We start from the raw sequence: 15903 nt of genomic DNA, 5'->3' as shown, positions 1-15903 counted from the left end.
AACACTTTGAAAGCACATTTTTACTCAAAACCCCGAAATCCACCATTAATTACCCAATTTTCGACTTTTATTTAAAACATGCGATTCAATGGCTGAAAAATCAGTTTTAAAGACCCAATAACATTAAAAACTAATAAGAAATCAAATCATTACCTTCAATGGAAGAAAAATGAGCTTTTGGTGCAACTTCAAGAAAACCGACAAGTTTGAGAGATGATGAAATCAATGATATTTTTCGTGTTTTATGAAATTCTAGAGGGATTTAATGCTTGGAAGATTGAAGGAAATCAAAAGAATAATGTTTGGAAATCAAAATTTGAATGGGAAGAGCTTGGGAGAGCAAGGGACGACAAACAATAGAGAAGGGAGAAAACTATAATGAAAGCTGTAGGTAGAGGAAGAAAATAAGGTGAAAATTAAAATTTGGTTTAATTGTCTTTTAAAAACTCATAATTTAGACCCTTTTACAAATCAGTTTGTATTTCAAAATTGAAAACCTTTTGAACATTATTTTCAAAAATTGATTGGATTTTCTAAATACCATCAATGAGAACATCTCCGATTACTATGCTAACGAAATCCTGAGCACACTAAGGCTAAAATCCTTAAAATACCCCTACAACTCCTAGACTTAATTTTACGATGTGACAACTCTTCCCCTCTAAAAAGAATTTCGTCCTCGAAATTTACCTGAGCTAAATAAATAACGAAATTATTGTCTCATCGTATCTTCGACTTCCCAAGTAGCCTCTTCTATCTTGTGGTTGCACCACAAAACCTTAACCAATGGAACCCTTTTATTTCGTAAAACCTTCTCTTCTTGAGCTAGAATTTCAATCGGTTCCTCCTCATAAGTAAGATCAGTTCAAACTTCAATCTCCCCCACTAGTACATTATGCGACAGATCTAAACAATATTTCCACAACATAGACACATGGAAAACATTGTGAATTTGCTCAAGTTTTGGTGACAACTTGAGACGATAAGCTACCAAACCAATCCTCTCAACAACTTTATAAGGTCCAACATACGTTGGACTCAATTTACCCTTCCTTCCAAACCTTACAACCTTCTTCCAAGGTGAAACTTTCAAGAATACATTATCACCAACTTGAAACTCGATATCTCGACGTTTCAAATCAGTATAAGATTTTTGCCTACCATACGCTACTTTCAATTAATCAAAAATCAACCTTACCTTCTCCTTAATCTCACTAACTGAATCTGGTCCAACAACTCGCTCCTCATCCAATTTTATCCAACACAAATGATTTCTACACTTCCTACCATAGAACGCTTCAAACAATGTCATACGAATACTAGCTTGAAAACTATTGTTGTAAGCAAACTCTGATAACGGCAAATATTGCTCCCAACTACAACTAAACTCAATCACATAGCTTCGTAACATATCTTCTAAGACTTGTATTACCCTCTCGGACTGACCATCAGTTTGGGGGTGATAAGCTATACTAAAACTAAGCTTTGAACCGCAAAGCCTCTTGAAAACTTTTCCAAAAAATCGATGTAAAATGTGAATCCCTATCTGAAATAATCGAAACTGGAGCCCCATGAACACGTACAATTTCAGCAATGTAAAGCTCAACCAACTTCTTCAAAGAATATTTGGTATGCACTGCCAAGAAATGCACACTCTTAGAACACCGATCAACTATTACCCACATTGAATCATTCTTTGTCAGAGTCAAAGGAAAACTCAAAACAAAGTCCATAGTGATATTTTCCCACTTCCATTCAGGAATCGCAATCGATTGCAACAAACCCAAAGGAAACTGATGCTCTACCTTTACCCTCTGACAAACCAAATATCAAGTCACAAAATCCGTAACATTACGCTTCAACCCAAGCCACAAATAAACCTCTCGAACATCATGATACATTTTACCCCTACCACAAATATACATAATCCAACACACACAACCTACCTTGGAAGTTCAATATACCATCACTGTCAACATCAAAATCTCCCTTAACACCTTGCTCAACCTGTCGAAATCTTTTTAACAACTCTTCATCTAACAACTATTTTTCTTTAATCTGTTGTGACAAAGTTGGCCTCACTTGAAGTTCAGCTAACAAACCACCATACTTAGCTAAACTCAAATGTGCAAACATAGCTCTCAACTCCGTCATCGACTTTCTACTCAAAGCATCAATAACAACATTTGCCTTGCCAGGATGATATTCTATCACACAATCATAATCCTTTAAAACCTCAATCCAATGCCTCTGCCTTAAATTTGACTTCTTTTGGGTGAGGAGGTACTTAAGGCTCTTATGATCCGTATAAATAACACATTTCTCTCCATACAAGTAATGCTGCCAAATCTTTAGCGCAAACACCACAGTAGCTAACTCCAAATCATAAGTAGGATACTTACACTCATGCTTCTTCAATTGTCTCGAAGCATAAGCCACAACTTTTACCTCTTGCATTACCACACAACCGAGACTTGAATATGAAGCGTCACTATAAACCAAAAAAACTTTCCAGGCTCTGGTTGAATCAAAACAAGTGCCTTCGTCAAAACTGCCTTAAGCTGATCAAAACTACCTTCGTCGGCCCATTAAAACACCACATCTTTTTCAAGTAGTTTCTTTAAGGGTGTAGCAATAAGGGAAACCCCTTTAATGAACCTATGATAATAGCTAGCCAAACCCAATAAACTTCAAACTTCTGTAACACTCGTAGGCAGCTTACACTCTAAGATCGCTTCAATCTTCTTTGGATCCACTCGAATCCCTTTTTCTGACACAACATGACATAAGAATGCCACTTCTTTAAGCCAAAATTCACACTTACTCAACTTCACATACAATTGTTTATCTCACAGAATCAGCAAAACAACCCTTAGATGTGCGTCATGGTCCTCTTCAGAACAAGAATACACAAAAATATCATCAATGAAGACGACCACAAATTGATCTAAGTATGAATGGAATACTCGGTTCATCAAATCCATGAATGCAGCAGGGGAATTAGTTAAACCAAACGGCATGACCAATAACTCATAATACCAATATCGAGTCCTAAAAGCAGTTTTCAATACATCAGACTCCTTCACCTTCAACTAATAATACCCAAATCTAAGATCAATCTTTGAAAACATTGTTGCACATTGGAACTGATCAAACAAGTCATCAACTCGAGGCAAGGGATACTTTTTCTTAATAGTCAAGTTATTCAACTGCCTATAGTTAATATACATTTGCATCATACCATCCTTATTCTTCACAAAAAAAACGGGTGTACCCTATAGAAATACACTTGGTTGAATGAACCCTCTATTAAGTAACTCTTACAACTTAATCGTTAACTCCTTGAGCTCTTTTGGTTCCATGCGATAGGGCGTAATTGACACCAGTGCAGTAATAGGAGAAAGCTCAATACCCAACTCAACATCACGATTTGGTGGCAAACCAGACAACTCCTCAGGAAACACATCAGGAAAATCCTTAACAGTGCGAGTATCCTAAACTCTCAACTCCTTACTAACCAAATTCATCACATAGGTCAAAAAGCTTCACAACATTTTCCCATCATCTTTCCAGCCTTCATAGCCGAGACCATATTGGACAGAAATCCTGGTCTTTCACCAACAACAACAATTTCAAACCCATCACTATTCCTCAAAGTAATTTATTTTGTCTCAAAATCTACCTTAGCCTTATGCTCAGTCAACCAATCCATACTAAGAATAACATCAAACCCTTAAAAAGTAATTCCATAATATTAACATGGAAAATGTGCCCTTTTATCATAAGAGGACATCTACGATAAACTTCATACACTATCACACTATCTCCAACAGAACTAATAACAGTCATACCCAAATCAATAGTCTCTACAAAAATCCCTAACCTACAGCCAATACACTAAAGATATACGAATGCGTAGAACCAGAATCAACCAAAGAAAATAACGAAGTAGACTGTGGAGTGAAAGTACCTGCGATGACATCATTCAGGTCCTGATCCTCTAGTTCCCTAAAAGCATAAATCCGAGCTGGTCCTCTAGACTCAACCTTTGAAGTAATAGTATTAGCAACAATTCGCTGCCCAACCGGTCTCCCATTACCTCTACCACAGCCACGACTTCTGGCAGGTGTCGAACTCTGAATCTGTGAAGCCTCAACTCTGTTTGGGCAATCCTTCAAAAAATGTTCCTTTGAACCACACTTAAAACAACCACCTGTCAACTTACGACACTCACCAAAATGCCTATGTTCACAATGTGCAAAAAGCGGCCATCTAGAACCACCTGTCGAACCACTAGTACTCAGCTACAGTCGGATCGACTCCTTTTACTCAAGAAAACTCTTTACCACCTAATACCCAAAGATGTTCAAGCAGCAACCCTCGATTAACAGGTGCAGGATTGGCAGGTACAGGAGTAGGATTAGCACCAGCAATCCGCTAAAACGTTCCAATCATAGCTTCCATCAGAGGACCACCAAGGCGACACATAAGGTTTAGAGGATGTACCATCCTCTTGAGCATTAGCTCTCACATTAACACATCTAGGAGGCATTTCGAGTCTATTGATCTAACATACAAGAATAAGAAAATGTGTGAGTGGCGGGGGAAATGATCCATGTCATGTTCATGCAAACAAACTTTAAGATTAAAGGCAATGTGTTCCCATTCCTACCCCACATGCAATTCAATCATAGACATTTCAAACAATTTAAGCAATCAAAGTAACTTAAACTCTTGGTTTTCTAGATCCATGAGTTACGAAACCCTAATTAGTACATCAACAACTAAGGTCACCGAGCCCGAGTAACAGGACGTTACACCACCGTCACACATCAAACTCATAATAATTTGTCACGTTAGTAATAAATCATTCTTTTTATGAAGCATTTGCGTGAATTTTAAGTCCAACATACATCAATCAATGTTAAAACATGCTCAGCATACTTCAAAGGAACTAATAGTAACAAAGGTATCGATATTTCTGGATAAGTACGTAGGTATTGATACTGTAACAAAGGTATCGATATTTCTCTTAAAGGGTATCGGTACCGATTGGAAAATCGATACCAAATCATCATTTTGTTTTTCGTTTAAAAATCAAAGTCTCAAAAATTATCGATACCCTTATTAAAGTATCGATTATTTTACCCCGAGTATCGATACTCGTGATATGGTATCGATACCAAATTGCACAACTGACTTTCTACACTCTAAAAAAATCACAAAAGTGTCATTTTTAAATCCCAAATATTGATATCTCTGCTCCAAACCATAAAAGTTCAGCAGATAACAGCATATAGTCCATTTCAGCATAGTATTATTCAACATGCACCTATTAAATCATCATATAGACACTAAGACATCCGAAATGACAGTTCAAATGTCAAAAAAATGTCCGAGCAACAAAAATACCAAGTTCAATGTGTCAAAATATCTAAAGCAATAAAGACATGTAAACAACCTAAATACCATGGAAAAACTAGTAATAAGTCTACCACGTTGCCTTTTTTCCCCAAAACAAAAACAACTAATTAAACACCTATGAATTAATGTAAAAGACTTGCTTAGATCACCCCTCGGAACCACACTGCTCACACTGGAACTCAACTAATCTGTATTGGTGTAAAAAGAAGTGGGTGAGCTTCACAATCTTAGTGAATGCTCAGAAAAACTACCATGCAAACAAGTCATCATGCATTAACGAAACATCTATATAGCATAATCACAACAGTACCAACTTTAATGTCATGTTGTACTTATTCATGCATTGTTTAATGGTTTATTTACTTAGTAATCACATAAAATTTTACTTACCGTTCACTGCACTTATTCACTACAAATATCACATTATAAACACAACATTATCTTTGTCATTTAGCATGTATAACATGCCTACATTTACACTTTAAAAATGGAAATCATGAACACATAACACATGCTATAACATCTTGTCTCAGTTCACATTTTCACAATCACACTAGCACATATTTCACAAATTAAATCAGGAGTACGAGAAAGCTTACACTAGCACATCTAAATTATCAATTAACACAATGAATCGTGTCCACAAGCAGTTATTCTAAACACTCACCAACTACTTTCGCTTAGACGTCGAAAGCTCAGCTATCCTTTATTTAGCTCGTAGAATGTACTAACGAATCCGAAGCTTAAACACAATAAATCACACAACAATACAATCAACAATCAGCTAAAGACTCACATCAAACAATTAAAAAACCAAGCCTAAGCTAGGTTCTCATGAAACTGAAACCTACGACATAGCAACTTAGAATTTTGATTATCTCAATCTATACTCAATATTTTTCCTAAAATGAATTTCATCCATCTAATTATTCACCTACGATAAATTCTCAACCTTTAAACTACGCCAAACTACTCAATTTATGGTATCAAAATTTTTGACATGTTTATGGCAATTTTTAGGAAAATTCATTAAAAATTAAGAAATCTATAACAAAACTTCAAAATAAAATTAGAGACCATCTAATCATGTCAAAACTAATTGAAAAACACTTTGAAACCACATTTTACTCAAAATCCTAAAATCCACCATTAACGACCCAATTTTCAACTTTTATTTAAAACATGCGATTTAATTGTTGAAAACTTAGTTTTAAAGACCCAAGCTATGAAACATTAAAAGATAATAAGAAATCAAATCGTTACCTTTAATGGAAGAAAAATGAGCTTTCCGTGTAACTCCAAGAAAACCTATAAGTTTGAGAGATGATGAAATCAATGGATTTTTAACGTTTTTATGAAATTCTAGAGGGATTTAGTGCTTGGAAGATTGAAGGAAATCAAAAGAATGAAGTTTGGATATCAAAATTTGAATGGGAAGAGCTTGGGAGAGCAAGGGACGGCAAATAAAAAACAAGGGAGAAAACTATCGTGAAAGTTTTAGGTGGGGGAAAAAATAGGGAATTTTAGTTTAATTCCATTTTAAAAACTCATAATTTAGACTCTGTTACAAATCAATCCTTATTTCAAAATTGAAAACCTTTTGAACATTATTTTTAAAAATTGAGTAGATTTTCTAAATACCATAAACGAGAACATCTCTGATTACCATGCTAACGAAATTTCGAGCACACTAAAGCTAAAATCCCTAAAATACCCCTACAACTCCTAGTCCCAATTTTAGGGTGAGACAATTTGTGCAGGACAAGGAGGAGAAGGAGGAGAAATGAGAGAAAATTGTTGTGAAAATAAAACAAACGAAAAAGTGAGAGGGGGAGGAGTGGGTCGCCACCAAGAGTAAACTCCCAACAAAACATTCATGAGCAGGGACAAAGGTGTTAGGGAGAATTAAGCACAATTACTCTAGGAGTTATACCTTTTTAACTTTTAAAATAAGGGATTACAAAAAAAAATAAAAATATGAGTTACATGCTTATGGCTGGATGATTTTGCAGGGGAAAGTTGACCAAGTTTTTACGTGAATTTATAAAAAATAATTGATGTTATAGAGACTAGAACTTGGGTCATTTAGGAGTTACTTAAACAACTTAACCATTACACCGCTTCTCAAGCTTGTTCATGAATTAACAACACTCAATAGAATTTTGGGATGTGACAACTCTACCCCCTTAAAATAAATTTCATCCTCGACATTTACCCAGTTCAAATAAATGAGGATATTATTGTCGAAGAAAATCTTGTGGCTCCCACGTGGCTTCCTTAGAACCATGATTCCACCACAGAACCTTGACCAAAGGTATTTTCTTTTTCAAATCAAAACTTTAATATCACAATCTAAAATTTTCACTAGTTCCTACTCAAAAGACGAATCTGATCTAACTTCAATTTCTTCTACATTAAACATGTGAGAAGGATCTGAATGGTACTTTCTCAACATAGAGAGATGAAAAACATTGTGGATACAATACAACTCTGGTGGTAACTCCAACTAATAAGCCACTGGTCCAACTCTTTTTAGAATCTGAGATGGCCCAATAAACCTTGGGCTCAATTTTTTTTTGTCCAAACCTCAAAAACTTTCTCCATGGAGATAGCTTTAAAAAGACTTGACCCCCTACACAATACTAAATATCCTCCCTTTTAAGATCAGTATATGATTTCTGACTGTCGAAAGTTGCTCACAATCTTTCTTGTATCAACTTAACTATACTTTTAGTCTCTTGAACCAGGTTAAGTCCCAAAATTTTTCTTTCATCTAACTCAGTCCAACACAATGGAGTTTAACACTTACGACCATACAAAACTTTATAACGAGCCACCTGAATGCTTGATTGGAAATTGTTTTTGTATGTGAACTCAACCAATGGTAGATGATCCTCCAAACTTCCTTGAAAATCGATGACACAACTTCTCAACATATCCTTGAGAATTTGAATAACCCGTTCGGACTACCCATCAGACTACGGATAATAAGCAGTGTTGAAATCCAAATGAGTGCCAAGAGCTTCATGTAAAATCTTTTAGAATCAAGATGTAAATTGAGGATCCCGATCTGAAATAATTGACACAGGTATGTTGTGTAATCGTATGATATAAAAAATATACAACTTTGCAAGCTTTTGAAGAGAATAATCAATATGTACTGGTGGAAAATAGGCCGAATTAGTGAACCTATCCACAACCAGACACACAATTTCTTTCTTAGTGGAGTCAATGGAAACCTACTAAAAAAATCCATAGTGATACGTTCCCACTTCCACTAAGGAATCTTAATGGGCTGTAACAAACTAGAAGGAAGTTGATGTTTAGCCTTTACTTCTTGACAAGTCAAACACTTAGCAAAAAATTCAGTCACCTCACGCCAATAAAACTATCTCAAATCATGATACATCGTATTTCCTTCAGGATGGATAGCATAATGACTACTATGAGCTTCCCGGAGAATAAATTGCCTCAACTCATTATCATTCAGTACACAATATCTTCCTCTAAAGCAAAGAACTCCATCAGAGTTAAACCTAAAATCAGTCGTTGAACCATCCTAAACTTGCTTGAAGTAAGGTAGAAAGAAATATCGAGAGGTTGATTTTCTTTAATTTCAACAATTAACATGGGCTTCACTTGCAATTCTGGCAAAATACCACCATCTTTGAACAAACTCAGTCTTGCAAACATAACTCTAAGTTCAATCATCACCTTTCGACTCAATGTATCAACTACCACATTAGCCTTACCAAGAAGGTACTCAATGGTACAATCATAATCCTTGAGCAGTTAAATCCACCTATGTTGTCTTAAGTTCATATCTTTTTGAGTGAGTAGACACTTAAGACTTTTGTGATCCATGTAAATAATATACTTCTCACTGTAGAGATAATGCCTCCAAATCTTGAGCACTAATACCACAGTTGCTAGCTCCAAGCCATGAGTTCGATAATTACGCTCGTGTGACTTGAGTTGTCTCGAAGTACAAGCTACCACATTTCCCTCTTGCATCAATACACATCCAAGACCAGTATGTGACGCATCACTATAAACAACGTAATCCTTTTCAAACTCAAGTTGAATCAGTACAGGTGCTTAAGTCAACATAGCCTTAAGTTTTTCAAAACTAGCTTGTTGATCATCGGACCATTTAAATGGAGCATTCTTCTTCAAAAATTTCGTTAAATGAGCAGTAACCAAAGAAAACCCCTCAACAAATCTCTGATAATAGCCTGTCAAACCAAGAAAACTTTGAATCTCAGACACATTCCTAGGCTATTTTCACTCCAAAATAGCTTCAATCTTCTTAGGATCCATACGAATACCTTCGACAGTCACCACATGACCCAGAAAGATAACCTTCTTAAGCTAGAACTAACACTTGCTAAATTTAGATTCAATCTTGGAGTAGATTAAGATATCGTCGATAAAGACAACGATAAACTAATTGAGATATTATTGGAACACTCGATTTATCATATCCATAAATGTAGGTAGAGCATTCGTAAGAACGAAAGGTATTACTAAGAACTCATAATCACCATACCGAGTCCTAAATGCAATCTTGGGCACAACCAATTATTTTACTTTGAGCTCATAGTACCTCTGCACCAATCTTGGAGAACACCTTCGCTCCTCGAAATTGATCGAACAAATCATCGATTCTAGGTAAGAGGTACTTATTCTTGATGGCCAACTTATTTAATTGTCTATAATCAATATACATCTTCATAGAACCATCCTCCTTCTTGACAAACAATACCAGTGCACCCCATGGTGAAACACTTGGTCGAATGAACCCACGATCTAGAAGCTCTTAAAGCTGAATCTTGAGTTATTTAAGCTCTTTTGGTGCCATGTGATAGGGAGAAATGGGCATCAGAGCTATACTTGTTAACAGTTCGATTCCAAATTCAACTTCACGATTAGTAGTAACCCAGGTAATTCCTCTAGAAAAACATCTAGAAACTCCTTTACAGTGTAAATGTTGTTCAAAACAGACCTACTAAAACTAGTATCTAGAACATAAGCTAGATATGCCTCACATTTTTTTCTAACCATTCTCTCAACAATAATAGCAGATATTACATTTGACAAGTAATCTCTATGCTCCCCTACAAACACAATTTCCTTTCCACTGTCGTCTTCAGCGAAACTCTTTTTAAAGCACAATCTAAACTAATTGGTGTTCAACCAACCAGTCCATTCCCAAGATTAAGTCAAATTCATTAAATTGTAATTCTATCAAATTGGTTGGAAATGTTTCACCTTAAACTTCTAGTGGACATCACCTATAAATTTTATTCACCATGATAAATTGCCCTAGAGGACTAGCCTTAGAAACAACACTAACAGTATCTTTACCTTAATTCCCAATTTATCAAACATAAAGTAGGCAATGTATGAATGAGTAGAACCTATATCTATCAATGCAAAGTATTGTACAAAATTAATTGTAAAAGTACCTGCGATGACATCAGCTACATCACGGCCAGTTTTGCGCCTTACTGCATAAACCAAGGCAGGCTGTCTTCGTTTTGTCCGATTTATACCCTGACTAGATGCTTTTTGCCCCGTATTACTAGTCTTGTTATTACCTCATCCCCTTTGATTCTAATTTTATTTTGCCTGCGATGCTTGCCTCTGTTATACCATATGCGGACAATCTTTAATCTAATGCTCCAAAGGTCCACATCTCAGACATGCTCCTAATTTTCTCCAACATTCCCCTTGATGATGTTCTCTACAATGAGCACAATCTTGAGTCTTGTCTTAAGTACCAATAGCAATTGAGTTCTGTTGTGGTCTATTATCCTTGGCTCTCTTCAGAGGACGCGGGTTAGGACTACCTAAGCCAAATCTTTTAACCAGAGTCTTAATCTTATCTCTTCTTTCACGTTCAACACATTTTACCTCTTCTAGAATCTTAACCTTGTCTACCAAGGTCTCAAAAAACCTGTCCTGCAATATAGCAACATAGACTTTCAAATTGTATCACAACCCATTCTTAAACCTTACACATGTATCATGCTTGAAAGCTATCATCCCCCATGCATAACAACTTAATCTCAAAAATTTTGCCTCGTATTTCGACACTATCTTATCCCTTTATTTCAGCTCGACCAACTCGAGCCTACGAGCTTCAACATATCTCTTGCCTATGTACTTCTTCTGAAATACATTTTAAAAATACTCCCAAGTTATCCTTTCAGCTTGGGTACCCTAAACAATGGATTGCCACCAGCAATAGGCCTCATCTCTAAGAAGTGACACCATACCTTTCAGTTTCTGTTCTGGGATACAATCCAAATAATCTAGAATTCTTTTTGTAGCTGTCATCCAATACTCAGCTACTGTAGGGGTCGTCCCAGCAAATCCCCTAAACAACTTGGCTCCATTAGATCGAAGCCTCTCCATTACAGATTTATGACCCCCAATACTAGTTTGGGCGCCAACAACTCGCTGCAACATTCTCAATAAAGCTTTAGATATAGCACCACCAACAGGGTCAGGATTAACTTTCTCATAGCAAATTCTTTAGGCTCCTGACTCGCATTATCCGTAGTAAGATCATTCTCATTAAGATTGACACCAAGGTCCGGTGTAGGTACTTGAGTAGTAGATGACTCATCTTGAGCCGCACGACGACATGCTCCACAAGTTTGTACTCCGCGGTTATTCATTCTACCTAATGCTTTATGAAAATATTTAGTTTCAAATATATTCTTAAGTACTCAAATGTACTTAAAATCTTATGATCAAGAATTTTATAGCATAAGTTTTCAACCTAAGTCTAAATATGTACATCTCTAAAGAGGAATCAGCATCGGAGTTTCGAATTTTCAAAAATTTTATTTTTAAATTTAACAATAATATATATTTTTTAAAATACTATTTAAAACATGCATGCAAACCCGATTTAGAATCCACAGTTTGAGTTTTAAACTCGACTCTGATACCACTAAATGTAACCCCTCAAACCCGATCTAAATGTTATGGCCAAATTTCGAAAGCCACATTAAATCTATTGAAAAACTTTTACTTGTTCAAAACAACTATGTTAAAGTCGTTTTTGTGAAAACTTCAAATTTAAATACTAAATAATTTAGTTTTTGAATAATATTTATTAAAACATAAATATTTGAAAATTTCATTATTTTATCAATTTATCATCTTATATTATTAAAATAAATAATTTGCAACATCAATTTTAAATCTTTCTTAAAATGATTTTGGTAAATTATTTCGATGGACTTCGAAAATACTTAGAGATCAAATGTAAGTTTATAAGTTTATTAAAAATTAGATAAAATCATTAAAATATTTGATAACAACAATTTAAAACACTTATAAGTTCATCAATCATGCATGCTTGGCAACTTAAAAAATATAAGTAAAAACAACCCATAAATAGTCCAATCTCAAAATAAGAACCGAAAAAATTTTATTAACCATTTTATAAAATATTTCATCCGAGAGACCCTTCCATATGTTGAATCCAAGTCCTACACTCATGAATCATCTGAAAAGTTTATGAAAATAAAGAGTGAGCTAAAAAGCTCGGTGTGAATTATATAACAAATTAAATATCAATAAACACATAAATAATATACAAAATTACATCTTTTATGCACATGATTATGGCAATGCAATTTTGATAAAACCATTATGCAATTTCTTTTAAAACATCCTACTCATCACTGCTACACACCAAAAGAAGTTCCCCAGAACTCATCGATCCATAACACAACAACATATATGTGGACAAGGCCACCAAATTCACAAACAAGCTGTCAAAACATGTAGGTTGTGGATAAACCACCAAATTTGCATATTATTACTGCCACATCTTCCTCCTTACACATGTTCAAACCCCATGTAATGTATCATAGCCAACAAATCACATAGCAAATCAGTAGACATGATAATCATGCTTTCATGTACATATAAGTTTCAGTATTCATGGTAATCCATGTTATCAAGATAATCAAATAACCATGATTTTTGCACAACATGAGATTAGAAAGTATTTTTCAATACATAACAATATTTATCACATCTTATCATACAAACTCAAGTAAGAATAACTTACCTTAAAACCACAAAGTCACTCACTTGAAATAACAAAAACATTATGCTTTCATTTGTATAATAGATTGATAATTTATAGTCAATTCCTTACATATTCAACTTGTATACAATGCATACATTTTGCAATTTAAATTACAAATCCTACTAATTCTTGATCACTTCCAATCCAAGAGAATATGAACTTTGATTTCATTCCTTTATTCCAAGATGATCTAAGATAAACACTTCTAAAGTTGAATGCTTGAGTTTGTGTGAGGATCAAAATATTGACAAATTTGTCAAAAGTTGAAGAAGTATCTAAGAGAAACTTTAAATTTTTGACAATGGAGAAGTATTAAAATCTTCAAGTGACTATCAAAAGAAATAGAAAAAAAAAGAGAAAAACAAATAAAGAAATCGATTTTTAGATGATGGTACTAGAGTGATTATACAATTTTGATGTGGTGGTCGTGTGGTGGTGTAACACCCCAAACCCGACCTAGAAGCTAGGCTCGAATTTGGCATGTCACATTAAAGTGTTTTTCGAAAACCATGTTTTCATTGAAAGCCCTTCTTGAAATTTCAAACCTTTTTTCCATTTAAAACTTGTACAAAACCTCAGTTTGCGTTTGTTTATTTTCAATCTAGGTTTATTTAAGAAAAGTTGTTACCTTCAAAACCTTATTGTTGCGGAAGCATAATTTTAAACAAATGATTTACGAAAACATGATATTTAAAAGATTGAGTTGCGAAAAATGTAGTGTTAGAAAACAGTTATTGTTTTGGCAAAAACCGTGTTCTACTTCTAGCAGATATAAATTGTAATAGCTAAAAATCCAAAATTAATATAATAACTAGAGAAAGACCTTATTACAATTAAACCCAAGTGAAAGAAAAGGTGAGTAAATTAAAGTAGTTTAGAATACTAAAATGTAGCTGCTTGCAGTGTGGCCCCCTTTGAGTCTCCCGATACGTCGAACCGCCCCTCACTGAAGATTACCTAGGACAGTTAGAAACGGGGTGAGTTTATGGAAACTCAGTGTATACAACCCCTAGAAGTCAACAAATAATTATCACATCAATCTGGGTCTAAGCCCTTTCAATAACAGTAGTAATTAGGCCTTAGCCCAAAACAGCCTAGGTTGGGCCGGAGCCCATATCAACCATTATATCAAGGTATGCAATGCACAATGCCCAATCCAACCCTGCACTTCGTATCCTATCCAACCCTACACTCCTGTGGGGATTTAATCGACCCACCCATCCCTACACTCCAATGTAGCACCGGTTGCGACACTAACCAAAAACGCAACAGAGCTGCCAATCACATAATTGGCTAAAAGCCATTGGTGGATCCATAGTCATCTCGCGACCGTGCCACCCTAATAGATCAATCAATACTTCCTCCAATCAATGATCCCAACCCATGCAGCATGATATCATATGTAAGATGCAACATATCATTAATGGCATACGAAATAGCATACAAAATCGATCATAAACCATATAGGGTATTTTAGACATTTTGCATTTTAGGGCATAACGGTCGTTTACCAATATGAGCCCAAGTACACAAATCGGCTATTGCCAAGCCTACAATCATTCAGCGCGTTTTATGTCACCCTAGCAACCAACAATACACTAGAGCCCAAAAGCCCAATATGTGGCCCAAGTAGAGCCCACACTCTCGTGTGGCCCACTTAGCCCAAATCTGCCCTTGGCCATATGGACAACATGACCGGCTCGTTAATTTCTATCCATCCATGCATTTCACCCGTGTCGGGCCCACGGGCCTATATGGCCCATTTCGACCCACTTGGCTAAAAAGTGGTCCAAGTCCATGAGATCGCTCATAGGGCCTCTGTCATCGTATCATCTTTCCACGCGAGTGTTCGTACGCTCGTGTGGCTACCGTTGCCAAACTTTCGCCATTTTAGGATTTCGGCCTTTACCGATTCCTAGTGTGTGTGGTGTGTACACACCTTTTTGAGTAGCCACACTCAGACCACGAGCCTCGAGCCTTGTTCAAATAGGTTTATCCCTTCGTAGATCGGTTGGTTACAAAACATGCTCACTTCCTTGCGAAAAGATCTGAATCACAAACACAGTCTATCTATTACTAATATCCAATAACTAGAGTTATTCAAATGTTAGCCTCAAAGAAAACATACGCCCCATCAAAGATCTACATACGGCCTTACCCATGATTCCTTGTTGAATCCCTTTCTTCCAACAAATGATGATCGAGAGATCTTAACCACACCCAACCTTTGCTAACACCGTACCTAACAGCCAACAAAGAGGAAAGTCGATAACGAGATAGAGGAATAAACACCTTCGGCTTTTAAATAGCACCCCAGTAGGGTGCCTTGAAAAAGATTAGAACAACAATAATAAGTCACCTTC

The 15903-nt window shown here is 35.7% G+C and overlaps 1 protein-coding gene across 1 annotated transcript; it reads right to left on the bottom strand.

Moving 5' to 3' along the window:
* Positions 1 to 1478: 1478 nt before the first annotated feature.
* LOC128039963 (uncharacterized) lies at positions 1479 to 2457 on the bottom strand. Its single transcript, XM_052628907.1, has 3 exons — positions 2083 to 2457; positions 1924 to 2007; positions 1479 to 1814 (listed from the first exon to the last, which is right to left on the bottom strand). Exons 1-3 carry the CDS (start codon positions 2455 to 2457, stop codon positions 1479 to 1481), a joined length of 795 nt encoding a protein of 264 aa, XP_052484867.1.
* Between the last annotated feature and the right edge of the window lie 13446 nt (positions 2458 to 15903).

The sequence above is a fragment of the Gossypium raimondii genome, chromosome 3, assembly GCF_025698545.1.
Source record: "Gossypium raimondii isolate GPD5lz chromosome 3, ASM2569854v1, whole genome shotgun sequence".
Lineage (NCBI taxonomy): Eukaryota > Viridiplantae > Streptophyta > Magnoliopsida > Malvales > Malvaceae > Gossypium > Gossypium raimondii.
This window is presented reverse-complemented; position numbering and strand designations above follow the sequence as displayed.